This window comes from Echinops telfairi, unplaced genomic scaffold (assembly GCF_000313985.2).
Source record: "Echinops telfairi isolate 266 unplaced genomic scaffold, ASM31398v2 ScPeMD7_7406;HRSCAF=8444, whole genome shotgun sequence".
NCBI lineage: Eukaryota > Metazoa > Chordata > Mammalia > Afrosoricida > Tenrecidae > Echinops > Echinops telfairi.
The window spans coordinates 3,625,283-3,642,752 of record NW_022111306.1 but is presented as its reverse complement, the minus strand read 5'-3'; the positions used below and the strand labels follow the sequence as shown (position 1 = coordinate 3,642,752).

The 17,470-nt window shown below is 43.2% G+C and overlaps 1 protein-coding gene and 1 pseudogene across 4 annotated transcripts in view; one reads left to right on the top strand and one right to left on the bottom strand.

Moving 5' to 3' along the window:
• The window catches only part of FGD4 (FYVE, RhoGEF and PH domain containing 4), a 265,432-nt gene that overhangs the window by 157,535 nt on the left and 90,427 nt on the right, over window positions 1–17,470 (top strand). For all 4 annotated transcript variants that reach the window (XM_030887344.2, XM_045296371.1, XM_004700011.2 and 1 more), the window contains exon 2: window positions 17,266–17,418. In XM_030887344.2, the coding sequence (XP_030743204.1) occupies window positions 17,266–17,418 (153 nt within the window). The remainder of the gene's footprint in view (window positions 1–17,265; window positions 17,419–17,470) is intronic.
• Window positions 10,047–13,552, bottom strand: LOC105978354 (annotated as a pseudogene).

Genomic DNA, 17,470 nt, shown 5'->3' with positions numbered 1-17,470 from the left:
GGAAGCCTTGTCCCGGACACGTGACAGCCTGCTCTTGCCCCGTCAGACTTCTTTTGGTTACCAAAACTCATCAAGAGCATTGAAAGGGAGCCTGCTTTGAGACCCTCAAGGACATCCAAACTACTGTTTGGGTTTGGTGGAAATCAGAGATTGGAGAATTCTTTGAGGAGAAGAGTTAGGAAAACCGAAACACTGCTTTCAGAAGTATATAGACCTAGTTGGAGACTTTGTCAAGAAACAATAGCTTCATAATTCAATATTTTCTATAATATAAAGGTCTCTGTGATTTTGTAACAATACCTTTTGACTTGCATGGCACAGAAAACACTTTTGGCATGAGTGTGAAAATAGGTAGCTGTAATGTAATGGAGATGCAATCACATGGTTATTTATTGAATAAATAAATACAAAACAAACTCACTGCCATCAAGTTGATGCCAACTCATAGTGGCCCTATAGGATGCGGTAGACCTGGCCCTGTGAGTTTCTGAGACCGTAACTCTTACAGAAGTAGAAAGCACCGTCTTTTTTCCCATGGAGTGGCTGGTGGTTTCAAACCACTGGCCTTGCAGATCGCAGCCCAATGCTTAAACACTATGCCACCAGAGCTCGTACTAAAATGGCAGAGTTAGGAACTAAAGTCCCTGTCTGGAAAGTGCTCGCAAATGCACTTGCTGTGGATACAGCAAGAATCTACACAAATGTGTAGTTACAGCATCTAACATTGGCCTCGTCACTTAACCTGCCAGTTCAATCATCTTTAATGTGTACATTAAAATGCTTACCTAACTGTCCCCCATATAATTCTTCAGAGGCTCAAATAAGATAAGGCTAGAAGAGAGCTTTGCACAGTGCCTACTTGGCCCAGGATGACCACTCAATAATACCAGATATCATTTCTACCATTACTAGTTAGTATTATTTGAAAGCATGTACACTAAACTTCAGAGCAATATAAAAACCTAAGGTATGGTTGCTTATATTTCTGTGACATGCTGGATAAATAAGTTGGCGTATGTGTTAATGGAAGATATGTCCATTAGCCTCAGCATATCTGAAGTGATGTCTTGCCTTGTGTTTGAGCACACTCCTGTTGGTATCCATAGAAAAAATCAGTTGTAAAGCTATTTGAAAACTACACCCCCCCGCCCTGCAAGGGATCCTAATCTTCTCAGTTTTCATGAAAAAATCAAACATCATATTAGGTGAAGTGTTTCACTTGGTTATGGGATTTAAGCCCATTGATTGTTCGATTTTTAGCAGTGTTTCTTGGCAGAATGAGTGACCAAACTGGTATGCTTTCAAGGAGCCTTAGGTGGGGCTGTGCCTATCGCATTGGGTTTGAACCGCCATAGCGTGAACAGCTCAAGCTCCCTGGACGCTGCATGGGAGAAATGGAGTTACCCATGCCCATAAAGGTGGACAGTCCTGGAAGAACCCCACTATAGGGTTGGTATAAGTTGGAATCAGCTCAGTGGTACTGGTCTTGGGTCGGTGATTTTTGCATGCTTTTAGAGAATCCTTGTGGCACAGTGGTAAGTGCTTGGCTGATATCCAAAGTGTGGCAATCTGAACTGACCCAGTTATGTATTCCATGAGAGAAAAGACCTGGGGGCCCATAGAGATTAGAATCTAGGACATACGGGGGAGTGCAGAGTGGAGACCCAAATCCCATCTGTAGGCAACTGGACATCCCCTTACAGAAGGGTTGTGGGGTGGAGACCAGCCAATCGGTGTAGTATAGCACCAATGAAACATCCAACTTTCCTCTCGTTCTTTAATGCTTCCTCCTCCCCACTATCATGATCCCAATTCTACCTTACAAATCCAGCTGGACCAGAGGATGTACACTGGTACAGATAAGAGCTGGAAACACAGGGAAGCCAGGACAGATGAACCCCTCAGGACCAGTGCTGAAAGTGGCAATACCAGGAAGGTGGAGGGAGGATGAGGAAGAAAAGGGGAACCAATTAGAATGATCTACATATAACCCCCTCCATGGGGGACAGACAACAGAAAAGTGGGTGAATGGAGACATCGGATAGTGTTAGGCATGAAAAAAATGATAATGATAAATTACCAAGGGCTCATGAGAGAGGGAGAATGGGAGAGGGAGGGGAAAAATGAGAAGCTGATACCAAGGGCTCAAGTAGAAAGAAAATGTTTTGAGAATAATGATGGCAACAAGTGTACAAATGTACTTGACACAATGGATGGATGGATGGGTGGATTGTGATAAGAGTTGTATGAGCCCCCAGTTTAAAAAAAAAAAGACTAGGGTCTAGGAAGCTCTACGGGGCAGTTTCATTCTGTTACAAGGTTGCTCCACAGCACACTGGCCACCAACAATTGTGATGTGCGTTTACTTCCACGTCTTTATGAAAGAGAAGTGCCTGCATGGTTGTGCTGGTACACATTAGTACCGTTCTGTACGGCTCCGCATACTGTGGAGAGTTGCAAATGGTTCATGGTCTCGACTTGCAGCCCAAAGTTTGCAGGCGGCAGTCCACTGGAGGCACATTTGACAAAGCTCTGGCGGTCTCCTCCAGGAAAGCCAGCTGCTGAAAATTCGATGACCCAAGTCTACTGTGACACACGGGGCAGGGTGCCAGAGTCAAGAGTCGGCATCAACTCCTTGGCTGCGGTTTGGTTTTACATACAAAAAGGGATATAACATTTGTGCTATGCAGATTTTATAACCACGTCCAAGAAAAGAATCGTTTCCTCTGGAGATTTTCTGTGCTTACTAAGTGGTGAGCCTCCTACTTGGTTGGAGTGTGGACTTTTTGCAGGGCAAGAAGAGGAGAGAAGATGGAGGGAAAACGGACTGGCTGGAGTACAGGTGATGTCCTCTTTTATAAAGCTGAGAAGTATCCCAGTTTTAGACTCAGTGTGTAGAACTTCAGCAATCTGTGCCTGGGCCCGAATGTTCTTTTGTGGAAAGTGTGTTGTATTGTGGTATCGTGTGGCTACAAAGATAGAGCCTGCAGGGTCAGGTCCAAACCTCGGAGCAGGTGGAAGTTTCAGTTCAAGGTGAAAGAGCGGGGTCATGGGGTCGGTCAAGGTGATTACCCGGAAGTCAGGAGGAGTTGCCAGCCAAGGAGGTGGGAGCGTGTGGAGTGGTCAAAGCGCGGGCCATCGGGAATAGGGCAAGGCGTCCCAAGGGGAGTTTTTTCCAAAACGCATTCCAAGGAACAACAGCTTCAAGGGATGTTGACTTGTCATACGTGGTGGAATTGTTTCCTGGATCGACACTGGTTTCACAGTTGAGGGGGTTTGTCTCCTGCTGCGAAGATGCCCACTGTAGCGGACTAGCCAAGGTGGAGCTGTATACGTGTCTGTAGGCTGCAAGTCATTCACATAGTCATGGGTTCTTTGGGGAGCGGGGAGACGAGGGCTCCTTCTGCCTGAGTGTAGAGTGTCACAGGATCCACTTTGGCAAAAGTTGCCCAGGTTCTTGTGTACTCTCTCCCTCTCACAGCATCACTTGACTGGTCTTTATTGCTGCTACTAATAAAATTAAGGCAGAAGGACAAAGGAGTTAGCCAATAATTACTGAAAGCTAACACAATAGGAAATAACAAATGGCTCATAGTCTGTGTACAATTGGCCCTGGGTACAGGACAAGTAAGCCTTTCCTTTGGCATGCTAGTGCCCGGACGTGTTACAGTACCAGGAGGAATATCGCTAAGAACCTTAATCAGACAAGGAGAAAGTGAGGGCAAGCGAAGTGTGCATCCCAGTGTCTCTGGACCACCCCCCACAGCTCCTCCCATCGAGTCGATTCTGACTTGTAGAAGCCTGTGTGTGTCAGAGTACATCCGTGTCTGTCCATTTTTAAGTGGCTGACTTTTTGGAAACACATCTCCAGGCCTTTCTTCCAAGGTACTTCTGGGTGGCTTGAAACGTCAACCTTTCTGTTAACAACTGAGCACAGTTAACCCTTAGTACCACACAGGCTCTTTTCATAAAGCAAAGGCACTGTTTCCCTAGCCTGCTAGCAGGAGCCTTACAAAACTCCTTCCTTCTTCCTGCTCCTCTTTCTACAGCCAGTTTCCCCACCGAGTCTCACAGCCAGCCCTTGTTTGTCACCTCCGTCATTGGCCGGGTTGTCTTGGGTGGGGACGAGGGCAGTTTTCTTTAACTGTATTTAGCAAAGGGAAGGGGAAGAGCCCAGGGGTGTCAGATATGTAGGGAATTGTACACATCTATTTCCTCCCCACACCATGAATTACTCGAGGGTAAGGATTATGTCCTCTTTGTCTTCCTGTCCCCAATAATTAACAGGATATCTGACATTTTAAATTAGGGAGCATTCAGTTGGTGTGTTTAATTGGGGAGAAAGAGAAAAGGGGGAGGGTGGAATAAAGTAGAAGCTTCCTGGTACTTATTTTGCAGTTGATCACTGGGTATTCATAGTGCTTACAGAACAGCTTGTTACTTTGGAGACAAAGATCTGCATTGAATACTGAGTGTCAGGCATCAAAGGCACAGGGAATGTATTTTCCAGAGTGATTTCTTGTTAAAGATACTGTGATTGATATCAAACGAAGAAATGTCAAGTGGAGGAAAGGTGAAAGAAATTTTTATAATCCAGGACACACATTTACTGTAATGGCAAAATGTGAACATTAATGAGTGAAGCCTTTGGGATTAGAAATATCTGCCATCAGTTCTATTTCATGACAAATACCAGACATGTTTGTCATTACTGATATTATTATCTTTATTAAAGACGACATTACTATTTGAAGAGCAAAGTCCATATCCTTGTAAATGATTAGTTATTACTTTGCAAAAAGTGTCATTTATCCAGAGCTGATACACAATGGGTGTTAAGAATCATGGAACATTGGGGAAGGATTAGGTTTTTTATTTTTATTTTTTTTAAATCATTTTATTAGGGCCTCATACAACTCTATCACAATCCATACACACATCAATTGTGTAAAGTGCATTTGTACATTCATTGCCTTCATCATTCTCAAAACACTTCCTCTCCACTTAAACCCCTGGCATTAGGTCCTCATTTTTCCCCTCCCTCCCCGCTCCCCACTCCCTCATGAGCCCTTGATAGTTTATAAATTGTTATTTTGCCATATCTTACACTGTCCGACGTCTCCCTTCACCCACCTTTCTGTTGCCCGTCCCCCAGGGAGGAGGTCACATATAGTTCCTTGTAATCGGTTCCCTCTTTCCTACCCACTCTCCCTCTACCCTCCCTGTTTCCCACTCACACCACTAGTCCTGTAGGCCTCATCCACCCTGGATTCCCTGTATTTTCAGTTCCTATCTGTACCAGTGTACAGAGGGATTAGGTTTTGATGCCAATAGCAGAAGTAGGTGTGAACAAGTGCTGGGTTATAAAACATCAAAGTATGGGGAGTAGAGAGGGCAAATGTGAGCCGAGAATCAGTGAAAACATAGATGAGGTCAGAGGTACAGGTCTCTGGTGCGTGGAGGGAGAACAGAATACTTTGACCGCTTTCCTCACCTCCTATAGCACTGAGTAATAATAATGCAAGTAATAAAGACAACAACCAGTCACACAGCACTTACTATGTGCCAGTGAGTCTCCCAAGTACTTTCCGTAGGATTAACTAACTCAGTCAATCCGTACAATGACCTTTTAAGAGAGATACCATTGTGAGGGCAGTGAATCCTTATTTATAGAAAGTTAAAGTCCCAACGCATAGGCAAGTGATATTAAGGAGACAGGTGAACTGAAAATACTTAAGTTGCTATAAGGGTGTACGTAATTTACTAACATATAATGACTAGCACAGGTGTGCACGTGTGTCACAACTGGACTGCTCTTTCAGTGCAGGTGATCATTTCTAGGAAGTGTATTCTCCATTATCAGGCCCAACCTTACGGGAATCTGATTAGAGATCTCAGAAGAAGACACGGTGGTGCAGCAGTTCAGGTTCATCCGAGTGCTAACCAAAAGATTAGCAGTTCGAACCTCCCCAGACAGCTGCTTCTCCGAAAAAAGACCTGATAATCTGCTTCTGTACAGATTACCCTATGGTACACTTCGGCACTGTTACTTGGGGTCACTGTGAGTCAGAACCAACTTTAATAACAAAGCTCAAAGTTGTTATGAATCTTGGGCTCTGGCCAAACAAAACAAAAAAAGTGCATGAAAATTCAGCATGTGTCTGATGCATGGATTGGGCACTTCTCGGGACCAGCACAAAAGTTAACAACACAAGGGCTCTCGATCAATCCATGATGTTCCCATCTCTTCCACACAGTTATCCTTAGGAGTAAAAGCAATTGGTGTCACAATGCAAGAGAACAATTTGAAGAGCAAGGAGAGCAAACTGAATCTCCTCCAAATCAAGTTAGTGCCAACCAAAAGTGTCCTTGGCAAACGGGTACAAAGAAACACTGTGATTGTGGTTTCTCTCGACTCTCACCTACTCCCCTAATGAGCTGATGATGGAGTAGGGGTGCTAATCACAAGGTCAACAGTACAAACCTCACAGGCACGCTGTAGGAAAATGATGAAGCTGTCTACTCTTGTAAGGGTTTAAAATCTTGGAAACGCACAGGGATAGGGTTACTCTGTTTTATAGGGTCGTTATGAGTCAGAATCTACGTGTTAGTGTTGAGTTTGGGTTTTGCAGGCTGCATATTTGGTATGCTTTAAACAGCAGTTGCTTTTTGTCATCCTGAACAACCCTCTTAGTTGAGCATGGCCGAAGGGGAGCCTCCATCAGTACATGATTCAGGGAGGGAGGATCTGTGGCTAGCTATCTCCCAAATGAGTGGGCAGTTGGTTTCTATTTATAACAATGGACCAAGTTACAGCAAGCACAACATGCTGGCCACTCCTCCACCCCCTTCCCCGCAGTGCAGGAAGGTTCATTAATTCCTGCTTTGAGTTCGGTGCTGGCTGGTTCACCACAAGGTCAGCTTTTCAGACTCCCCAGAAAGATGAGGTTATCTGCTCTCAGAAACCATAAGGAGCAGTTCTGCTCTACCCTAGAGGGTCATTATGAGATATAATTGACTTGATGCTAGTTAGGTTTGGTCTGGTGGGTTTTTGTTTTGGCACAGTCGAAGGGAGCGGGTTCTTTAATTTTTCAAGACTTTCATTTTGTATATGAAGTATGTAACAAACCTTGTGACAGTTAATTATTTTCACACGTATAGTTCAGTAACATTGATTAAATTATGTTCTGTAACCATTGCCACTGTCCGAGTTATTGTACCACGACTACCAGAACCTCAACATTTCCTAAAAAAGCGCCTTCCCTTCTCTCTCCCTCCTACTCCTGCTGCCTATGTTACTGTTGCTGTGAAGTGCTGCCCTGTTACTTCTGCCCTGTGTACAGCCAGTACTGGACCATCCTCACAGTCCTTGAGAGCCTGAGCTTACTGGTACAGCCGCTGTGTCAGGCCATTTTATTGAGGGTCTTCCACTTTTTTGCTGACCCCATCAAGCATGCCATCCTTCTCCAGGGATTGGTCATCTGGATAACATACTCAAAGCATGTGAGATGAATTCTTACCAGTCCACGGTATAGTCTTGACCAGCATCATCATTCAAGATCATCACATCTTCCCTGTCTCCAGCTCTTGCATGCACATCAACTGATGGACAATACCATGCTGAGTTCAGGTGCACATTAGTCCCTCAAAGTGACATCTTTGCTTTTTAATGCTTAACGAGAGCTTTAAAAAATGTAAAGCAGATTTCCCAACGTCACAGGTCATTCGAGACCTTGACTGTGGCTTCAGTGAACACTGATTGTGAATTCCGGTAAAAATAAAATCCTTGCTAACTTTTGTTTATCCTGATGTTCCTTCTTCATCCAGTAATGAGGACTTTGCTTTCTTTATGCCGAGATATAATCCATACTGAAGAGTGTAGTCTTTGATCTTCATCAGTAAGTGCTTCAAGGCCTCTTCATTTTGAGCATGCCCAGTTGTGTCACCTGCATCTCACAGGTTGCTAAGGAATCTTCCTTCAGTCCTGGTGCTGCACTCTTTTTCATACAGCCCAGCTTCTCGGACTTTTTGGTTAGCATACAGATTGAACGATGCGTTAGGGTTCTCTAGAGAGATAAAACCAGATTGCTGATAATTTTATATATTTATTTATAAAGATAGTTAGCTATAACCCAAGAAATGAACTGTTAAATTATCTACAGATAGATAGATATACAAGAAATGAAGTTAAATTATAAAGCAGTACAAATGACTTAGTGCAACTCACTCCCGTGAGAGAGTTGTGAGACACTAGCAGTCCTTCAAGTCTTGAGGGCTGCCAGGTTTTCCTCTATGGAGAGAACTCGGCTATCTCAGCACACACAGCAAACAGCAAGGCAGGTCACCAACCGTCAATCCCCAGCTCCAGAGATGTACATTCCAATCGTGTGGTCTTGATGGAACCTCAAATTACAGCGACACAGTCCACAGGCTAGGCATCCCATAGGTAGTGTAGCCTGTAAATTGAGGCACAGAACAAGCAAGGCAGTCGCACACTGGTCCGATGATCAAAGAGCGAGAAACAAGAAAGGCGAGGCTCACTGAGCCATTTATCTCTCCGTCCTTCAATTAATCCCACTTATGTTTATCGGCCAGGCTGGCACAATAAACTATCTCAAAACAAGTATGGTGAAGTAGCTGATACCAAGGGCTCAAGTAGAAAGAAAATGTTTTGGAAAGGATGATGGCCACATACGGACAAATGTGCTTGACACAATGGATGGATGAATTGTTAGAGGAGTTGTAAGAGCCCCCAGTAAAATGATCTTAAAAAAAGAAGTATGATGAAAGGATACAAGCCTGATGTACACTTTTTCTAAGGTGAAACCACGCAGTATTAATGTATTCTATTCAAATGCCTGCCTCTTGGTGTATGTGCAGGTACCACATGAACGCAAGTGTCCTAGAATTTCCCTCTTTTTCAAAAGCATTATCTATTATACTTCCATAAAGAGAGTCTCAGAAACCCACAGGGGCAGTTCTACCCTGTCCTAGAGGGTCGCTGTGAATTAGAATCAACTCGACGGCACTGAGTTTACACATTTAAGACAGTACTATCTAAACAATGGTATCCATACATTTCCGTTTGATATAGGGGAAGTCATGGCACATTTTCCTTTTATGACTGGCCCATTTCCTGCAGCAGACTAGTTTCCAAGTTCATCCTGTGGTGGCACGCCTGCCTCATCAAGCCTTCATTTCTCCTTATGGCTCAGGAGGATTACGCTGTCATTTGGACCACATTTTGATTTCTTCCATTTGGCTCTTGTGACTAATACTGTGGAGAACGTGTGTCTTTCCAAGACTTTTAATATAATCAGGTTCTTGCACTACATCACACACTCAGCTTTCTTTTTAATTCCTAATTCTGTCTTGTGGTCCTATTGAAAGGTCCTTGTTATTGTCAAGTATGTCGTTGAGATGTGGCGACACATAAACCCGTTCCAAACTGTACAAATTCTCAAGTTGGCATGGACTTTGTGTTTAAGCAACACTGACACATGCAGGGCTTCTGTCGCTTGAAAAATGACCATGCACTACGGGGGTGGGGGGTGTGTGGAGGACTTGGATGCTGACTCCGAGAGCCCACTGGTGTGGAGACCGTGCTGCGGTACGGGCTGCATCTGCACACTCCCGCTCCCGCTGGCATGCTGACAAGCCCTGTTGGCTGTGTTTCAGTTCTTCACAGCAGAGTCCTAATTTTTTTCTTTCAGTTTTTATATGCTTTATTTGCATTGACTTTAGTATCCCAAAATCCTAATTGTTAAGGGGACTACAAGCCATAGCATTTTTTTAGAAATGTGTATTATTTTCCTTTTCCTCCCCTCTTGGAAACAAAAACTCCATTATTAATTGTGGGGCATGTTTATAGGGAAGAAAAGTAAATCTCTATAGTTTGTCAAAATATTTTCATAATTATCTTGTCATTTTTAGAGGCCATACATTTCTTTCATTTAATCACATACATACATTGTTTATAAGTTGCCTTAACATTTTTTTTTTTTAATTTTGGGGCTATTTTTAATGATCTTGGCTCAAGTCTAGAATCACAGCTTCTGGAAGAGCCACTTGTTTTTGCCTGTCTGATACCTCTCCTCAAATTTGGCCTGGCCTCCTGACGGGCCTTGCATTTGAGAACACTGGGTCTCTGAACTGGGTCTCTGAAGAGTTCCTTGTTGGTGACAGTTTTGTCCCAGGGGGTGTCCACAGAGTACCCTGTGGGCATGAGGTGATTATAGTTATAAACCTTCACAAAAGACTTGATCTTTGGCTTCATGGCAATTTTCTTCTTGTCCATGGCAGCTGTCACTTTGCGGGAGAACAGGTGATTCCAGCCATGAGAGCCTGGTTGTAGGGGGTCTGAGATGCCATCATCAATGTTCGTCATGATGACGGTTTTGCATCTGGCCAGGGCCAGCACCCCTTCCCCGGGTTTCATGAACTTGCCTATTTCGACAACAGGCACTCAGGCCGACAGCTTAAAGGATATAAGCTGACTTTTTATACTCTATTGTTACTCATCTACCTCTGACACTTAAAAAAAATATTTAATATCTACAGTGGAAAACAGAGGAAGGCTCTCGACAAGATGGATTGACCCAGGGGCTGGCAGACTGTGCTCGGCCATAAGAAATGCTGTGGGGGTTGTGCAAGGTTATGTGCACAGGGTTGCCGGGGGTGGGCGGGGACTTTATGGCGCTTAACAACAAAAAGGCTTTTTAAATCCATTTTGCTTTTGAAATTTAGATGGTATTACATGATGAGTCAAAAGTACTGGGTATCTACAGTATGTTGTTAATTGCTGGATTTTCATTCCTTAATTTTAATTTTGCTGCTGTTTTTATTAAAGTACAGATCTGGATAGCCCCATAATTTCAGATGTCTATAAATAGGGATTATCAAGATTATTTGGATAAACCCTTTTTCTAGGTATGTATGATAAAAATGTAAAATGTCTGACATTTTCTCTAGACTAGGCTTTGAAACAGGCTCAGACATAAGAATAAGTGTGAGGAGGGCTCAGAATGGGGCAGTATTTCATTCTGTTGCGCCTAGGCTACTGTGAGTCAGAACTGACTCACACAGCAACCTAACAGGCTTTGAAACCATTTGTAGGCCACTGGAGATCCCCTTGCAGAGGGGTCTCTCGGGGAGGAGATGAGCCAGACAGGGTACGGTGTAGCAATGATGAAAAATACAACTTTCCTCTAGTTCCCAAATGCTTCCTCCATCCCCCACTATCATGATCCCAATTCTACCTTGCAAGTCTGACTAGACCAGAGGATGTACACTGGTACAGATAGGAACTGGAAACACAGGGAATCCAGGACAGATGATCCCTTCACGACCAGTGGTGTGAGTAACGATACTGGGAGGGTAGAGGGAGGGTGGGTTGGAAAGGGGGAACTGATTACAAGGATCTACATGTGACCTCTTCCCTGGGGGACGGAGAACAGAAAAGTGGGTGAAGGGAGACAGGGCAAGTTATGACAAAATAATAATTTATAAATTATCAAGGGCTCATGAGGGAGGGGGGAGTCGCGAGGGAGGCAGGGAAAAAAGAGGAGCTGATGCCAGGGGCTTAAGTGGAGAGCAAATGTTTTGAGAATGATGAGGGCAATGAATGTACAAATGTGCTTTACACAATTGATCTATGTATGGATTGTGATAAGAGTTGTATGAGCCCCTAATAATAAAACTATTAAAAGAATAAATTAAAAAAAATAAATTTCATTTAAAAAAAAGAAAGAATTTGTGTCAGAATTTTAGGAAGCATTGCTCATGAAATAATAACTGAGAAAGTAGGCAAATAAAAGGATGCTTGCTGAACATTTTAAGGTTCATTCCTTCAACAAATATTTATTGAACATTTAGTATATGACAGGTGATATCTCCCAAACACATCAGTCAATATAACGAATCTGACTGCCTTCCTGAAGCTTTCTTTCTAACAAGTGGCAAACAAATAACCCAATCCATCAAGTGCATCCCAATTCATAGCAACCCTTTTCGGACAGAGCAGAAATGTCACACACCGGGTTCCAAGCCTCTGCAATACTCATGTTTTCGCTCTAGATGTTTGGGGACTTTTTGACACAGCCACCTGAAATCATTTAGTAGGTTTGCATTTATTCCCCTTGGCAAGCATGTTGGAAAGCATGAGTTTTCTAGTACAATTAATCTTGGAGCAAGTGAGCAGTAAATTCCAACACTGAGCTCTCGCTGGCGGTGCATTGGTTACGTGTTGGATGGCTAACTTCAGTTGGAAAGCACCAGCCACTTTGCACGAGAAAGATGGGCTTTCTAATCCAATAAAGAGTGTTAGTCTCAGAAACTCACAGGACACTTTACTCTGGGCTGTGGGGTCTGTACAAATTGACACCAACTCAATGACGGTGAGTGTGTTTTGTTTTCATAAATTAGGGGAGTTTTAAAGGGATGATAGGTGTCAGGGTAGCCAGCCCCTAAGAAATCGCCACGGGTCCAGTAGGCACAATTGTACAGCGATAATAAGTAAATTATTATAGTAAAGTCATAGAAAATAAGAGATGAGAGGGTAAAATGAAGGCGTCAGACACATTTCATGGTAGCATGCTCACTTCAGCTCCTCTTGGTGGTACAGGGTAGGAGAGAGATTTATTGCTAACCAAGGCTTATATATCTTTAGGGGACGTGCAAGCCCCCTAATTACAGGTAAAAGCATATGTCACAGGAAAGGATTGTACTACAGGCAATACAGTAATGAGAGGGGAACGATCTCGGGGTATACACGCAATCAGAAGGGGAGGGATTGGGGGCACACATATGACAAGATGGGCAGATCTTAAATTCAGGATGGAGGCCTAACCTTGATGGGCCTACAGCTGGAGACTTTATTTAGCCTAAGCTTTCAGGGGAAGCAATCCACTGTCCCTACCAGCAGGAGGGAGTGAGCCCACCTATTGTGGGAGAAACAATGGTGTCTGCTTGCTCTGGAGGGCTGGTGTCTTCAAGGAGATAACTTGACAAATCAGTGTCCTAAATCTGACATCTATGTTTGGGAGAGTCAAGTTGGGGAACACTCTTTTTGTATTCCACAGATAGGAAAAGTATGGATTGCTTATAACAGAAGTTTTTTTCCTGTTTAAAATCATTTTATTGGGGTCTCGTACAACTCATCACAATCCATCCATCCATCGTGTCAAGCACCTTTGTACATTTGTTGTCGTCATCATTCTCAAAACGTTTTCTTTCTACTTGAGCCCTTGATGTCAGCTCCTCATTTCCCCCCTCCCTCCCCGCCCCCCGTCCCTTCCGTATCCTTGATAATTTATAAATTACTGTTATTTTGTTATGTCTTACACTGTCTGACGTCTCCCTTCACCCACTTTTCTAAAACAGACTATTTTACAGTGGAGAAATCTGGTCTACTTACCAAGTAATCCAAATTAACATTGCATATAATGGCTAAAGGGTCCCCTGGTGGCGCAGTGGGTTAAGCATTGGGTTAGTAGTCTCTCCCTGTTAGAGAGGTATCTGCTCTCCATAAAGATTTACAGCCTCCAAGCCCCATGGTGTCGTCATGAGTCAGAATGGACTTGACAGCAGTGGGGTAATGATGCCGTGACATGCTGCCCTGAGATGGCCTCTCTTAAGTCTACTCATGAGGAAACACCAGAGATGTCAATGTGACAGACAATCTACAAAATTCCTGACAGAGAAGAACCGCCCCTGCGGGAGACCAGCTCTTAACAGGAGTAGGGAGCCTCAGCTTTCCCCAGCACAGTGGCTGGTGGTTTTAAACAGCTGACCTTGCAATTAGTAGCCCATCTTGTATCTCTCCAGGGCACCTGACTAATACTCTTGAGAAGTCAAGTCAAGACTGAGAAATTCAAAGATTGAAAGGAGACCCTACGGAGACAATAACAACTGACTGCAACATGATATTCCAAATTAGAACAGAAAAGGGACATTAGTGCAGAGGTTTCTGAAATGTGAATAAAACCTGTAATTTAGCATTGGGCTGATGCCAAATTCTCAGTTTTGATCATGATGGCATGGTTCTGTAGGCGGCTAACACTAGAGGAACTTGAATGAATGGCCTATAGGAACGCTGGACTGTCTGTGCACATTTTCAAGCATCTCTTATTTCTGTACACACTATTCTGAGGAATATTGTCTCTCCTAGAAAACTGTCCCTGCCCTCTTAAATCCAAGCGATCCTCTTGTTCCAAAGGGTGAGGGCCGCAAGATCTTTGGTGCTGGGAACTTGGTGCCATTGGGAGAAAGCTGACGGAGACGTGAAGTAGTCTTGCCATGGCTGTAAGGGTATGGACACCATAGCAAGAGATCAGGCTTGAAGTATCACAAGTGAGTGGACCAGCCTTTCATATGGCTAACCCACGAGAAAACTTAATCTTAAAGAGCCAATCCAGAAAGATCGCAGTCACACAAAACCAAACCAATAAGCTTTGCCTACCACAGAGTTGTCATATAGAAGCCAGAAGTCACCCTAACTAGTCAGAATATCTGCTGCACACACACTCATTCCTTCCCTCCCTCCCTCCCTCCCTCCCTCCGTCACTCACTCAATGACTATTGAAGTATCCCGAGAGAGAGGCAGGCTAATAAGAGTTTTTAAAAATGAACAATTCCATTATTATAATTGGAAGACCCCAACTGGAACAGAAGGTCTCGGGTAGTTAAAGGGGAGGCTGAACTGACGATGAAGGGGTGAGGAGCCCCCACAGCTAGCAAACGTGCCTACAGAAGGTCTGACTCAAAGACCCAAAGCAACCTGGGTTAGTTAGGTCCTGTGACTAAAAAGATTACAGTCGTCAAGTAAATAGTATTTAGTGGAACCTCCCCCTGCACTGCTAACAAACATGCTGGAATCAGTTATGTGCATATCTAAGGTGAATATTTTATAATAAAACATTCCTATTCTATTGATAATTTGTAATCTAAGAGGATAATTTATTTAAAAGCCTTTATTTCTGTGAGAATTCTTGAATGAGTGAACCTAGTTAAAATTTTGGGTTCAAATCCCCCCCCTTTTTTTTGTTGCAACTGTCACCCACCCCCTTCCCCACATAGGCTATCTCCTAATGTGAGCTGACCGTAAGCTAGCAGAGTTTTACTGTGTGGGGCTAGGATCCAAGAGGTGAGCAGTAATAGTTACACCAAGCGTTTTCCCCACCATGCTAGGTTTGATTGAAGCCTTTAGTCAATGAGTATTTCTGTGTTGGGCTAGAGATATTTAAAGCTTTGCACGCCACTTATGGTCTCTGGTGCAACTCGTTGCTGCTTTTCTTTTTTTCAATAAAACTTTTAAAGACATAAAGAACAGGGTTCTCTGTGTCCTTCACCACTTATTTGAAGTGAAAATTTGAAAGGAAGTTTCTGATTGTGGGCTTATTGCCATTGGCAAAACCTCTAATCCACATGACTTTTATTACTTTAATAGCTTTGTTTTTTAAAGACTCAGTTTTCTCATTGAATCCATTAAGTGCCCCTTTTACTGGCTTTATTGCTTCTCACATGTGTAAATGGACTAAAAAGCTGCATTCTTTCTTCTGAAGGGTCTCCTTTTACAGCTAGGGATGGCCTCTTCCTGTGGTGTGTAACTGAACTGTGGTACATCACACTTTCTGCCCCAAGGCCATCCTCTGCTACGCTCAAACAGGTGGCCTTCAGGCTACTAAACTGCCATTCATTCAATCACTGGAAAAAATATCCTAATCTCCACAGTGATTGGATTATATGCTATGGATTTTAGGAGTCTTCTTTGCCTACTCTTTCTAGTTACTCTAAAACAGTCAATTAGCTCACACATTTCCCGCTTTGAGCTTTTATTTCTTCAGTTTATGATGTTAATAATCTTTCAAATCTTTTTCCTTGGGTAAACAATTGTTAAATTCATTTGGTACATATGCCATTATAACAGAATGGTGTCTGATGAAAACCCATTTAATTGGTTTTAGCAGTTGGTTCACTAATCACATCTCAGACAATGCTTGGAACTATTAGCTATTTTAAACAATCTTGTTTTAGCATGATACATTTAAAAGAACATTTAAAAAACAGTATTTTTTAAGTTATTAATTCATAATCAGTTTGAATGGTAGGGCATTTTCAACTATTTATGTTTTAAGTAATAAGACCTTTTATCACTAACAATTTTTAGTTAGTGATTTTTTTAAAGACTTAGATTCTTTAAAAATAAAACTGTTAAGTTTAACCAACCAGTTTCTTAGCTTAACATCCGATCTTAGTTTCACTGAAAGTGGCTGGCTATAAAGAACACAAGGTTACGTTCTCATAGTGCTGGAGTTTAAAAGCCCACACATTCTCAGCTGTGTCAGTTTCTTCTATGAGTGTTTGTTGCTTTCTGCCATCTGCCCATGATCCCTACTGCTTCCTAGCTTCTGTCCCTGTCCTGCGTGTATCTGCTCTGGAGTTTTAATAATTCAGAAGTGATTATGGTTCGGATCCATCTTACCCTGGTATGGCCTTGTCAATATAAAAAAGAAGCGGTCTGGAAACTGATAAAAGAACCCGGAATCCAGCATACGCTTTGGAAGGGCACAGTTCAACCTATATAAATTGTACTGTCTCCTCTTCAGAATCTAGTCTGTTGTTGATATCACCCTATCAATTGTAAGAAAGGCAACTTTACTAAGTGTAGAAGGAAAAATACTGAGCTGGCCTTTTTTTTACAAATTGAGCAGAAAACATAGGTGTTTATTTGCTGCTGTTTTAAAGATAATTTGGGGGTATTAGGCTTTCAATAAATGTGACCGTGTTACACCAATCATCTCGCCATTCTGGCTTTGGAAACCACAGTATATCGTGGTAGCTGACAGGAGGCTGTGGTGAAAGCAGGTGGTGTGTGTGTATTTGTGCATGCTGTGGAGTCTTTAGGTGAGCTGTCATGTGAGTGCTTTCCTTCTCTGTTCTTGCGACAGGCTAGTTGACTGAGAGCTAGAAGGAACGCTTTTAATGGATTAGTGCTGGCGCTCTCCTGCCCTTTCCTTCACCTACATCACAGCAGCTGCACCCTGCCCTCCCCGGGCGGCCCTGCAAGGAAAGGGGTGTGTGTGTAGCCATGTGTTTCTGAAGCACAGAGAACTTCTCAAGGCCAGTGTCCGTGGGGGAAAACATTTCTATGCTCAGTCTTGTAACTGTAACAGCTTTTCCTTTATGAACTCAGAAGAAATTGAACTCCCCCAGCTAGAGTTTTGCTAGCTCTCTATTCACCTGCCTGTTCTTTTTGGACTCTCACAGGCAGCAGTATCTGTCCAAGTATCACTACGTTTCCATCTTGCTCAACAAGCAGCGCAACTACAGAGGCTGATCAGAATACATCTGATGAAGAGGCGCAGGGAATAAATGGGAAAACGCCAGCAAAACACTCAGCTGCGAATCCAAAGCCACAAGGTATGCTTGTTGTGCGTTGTATGATCAGGGTGGGTGCTTGTTCCTTTTGAAG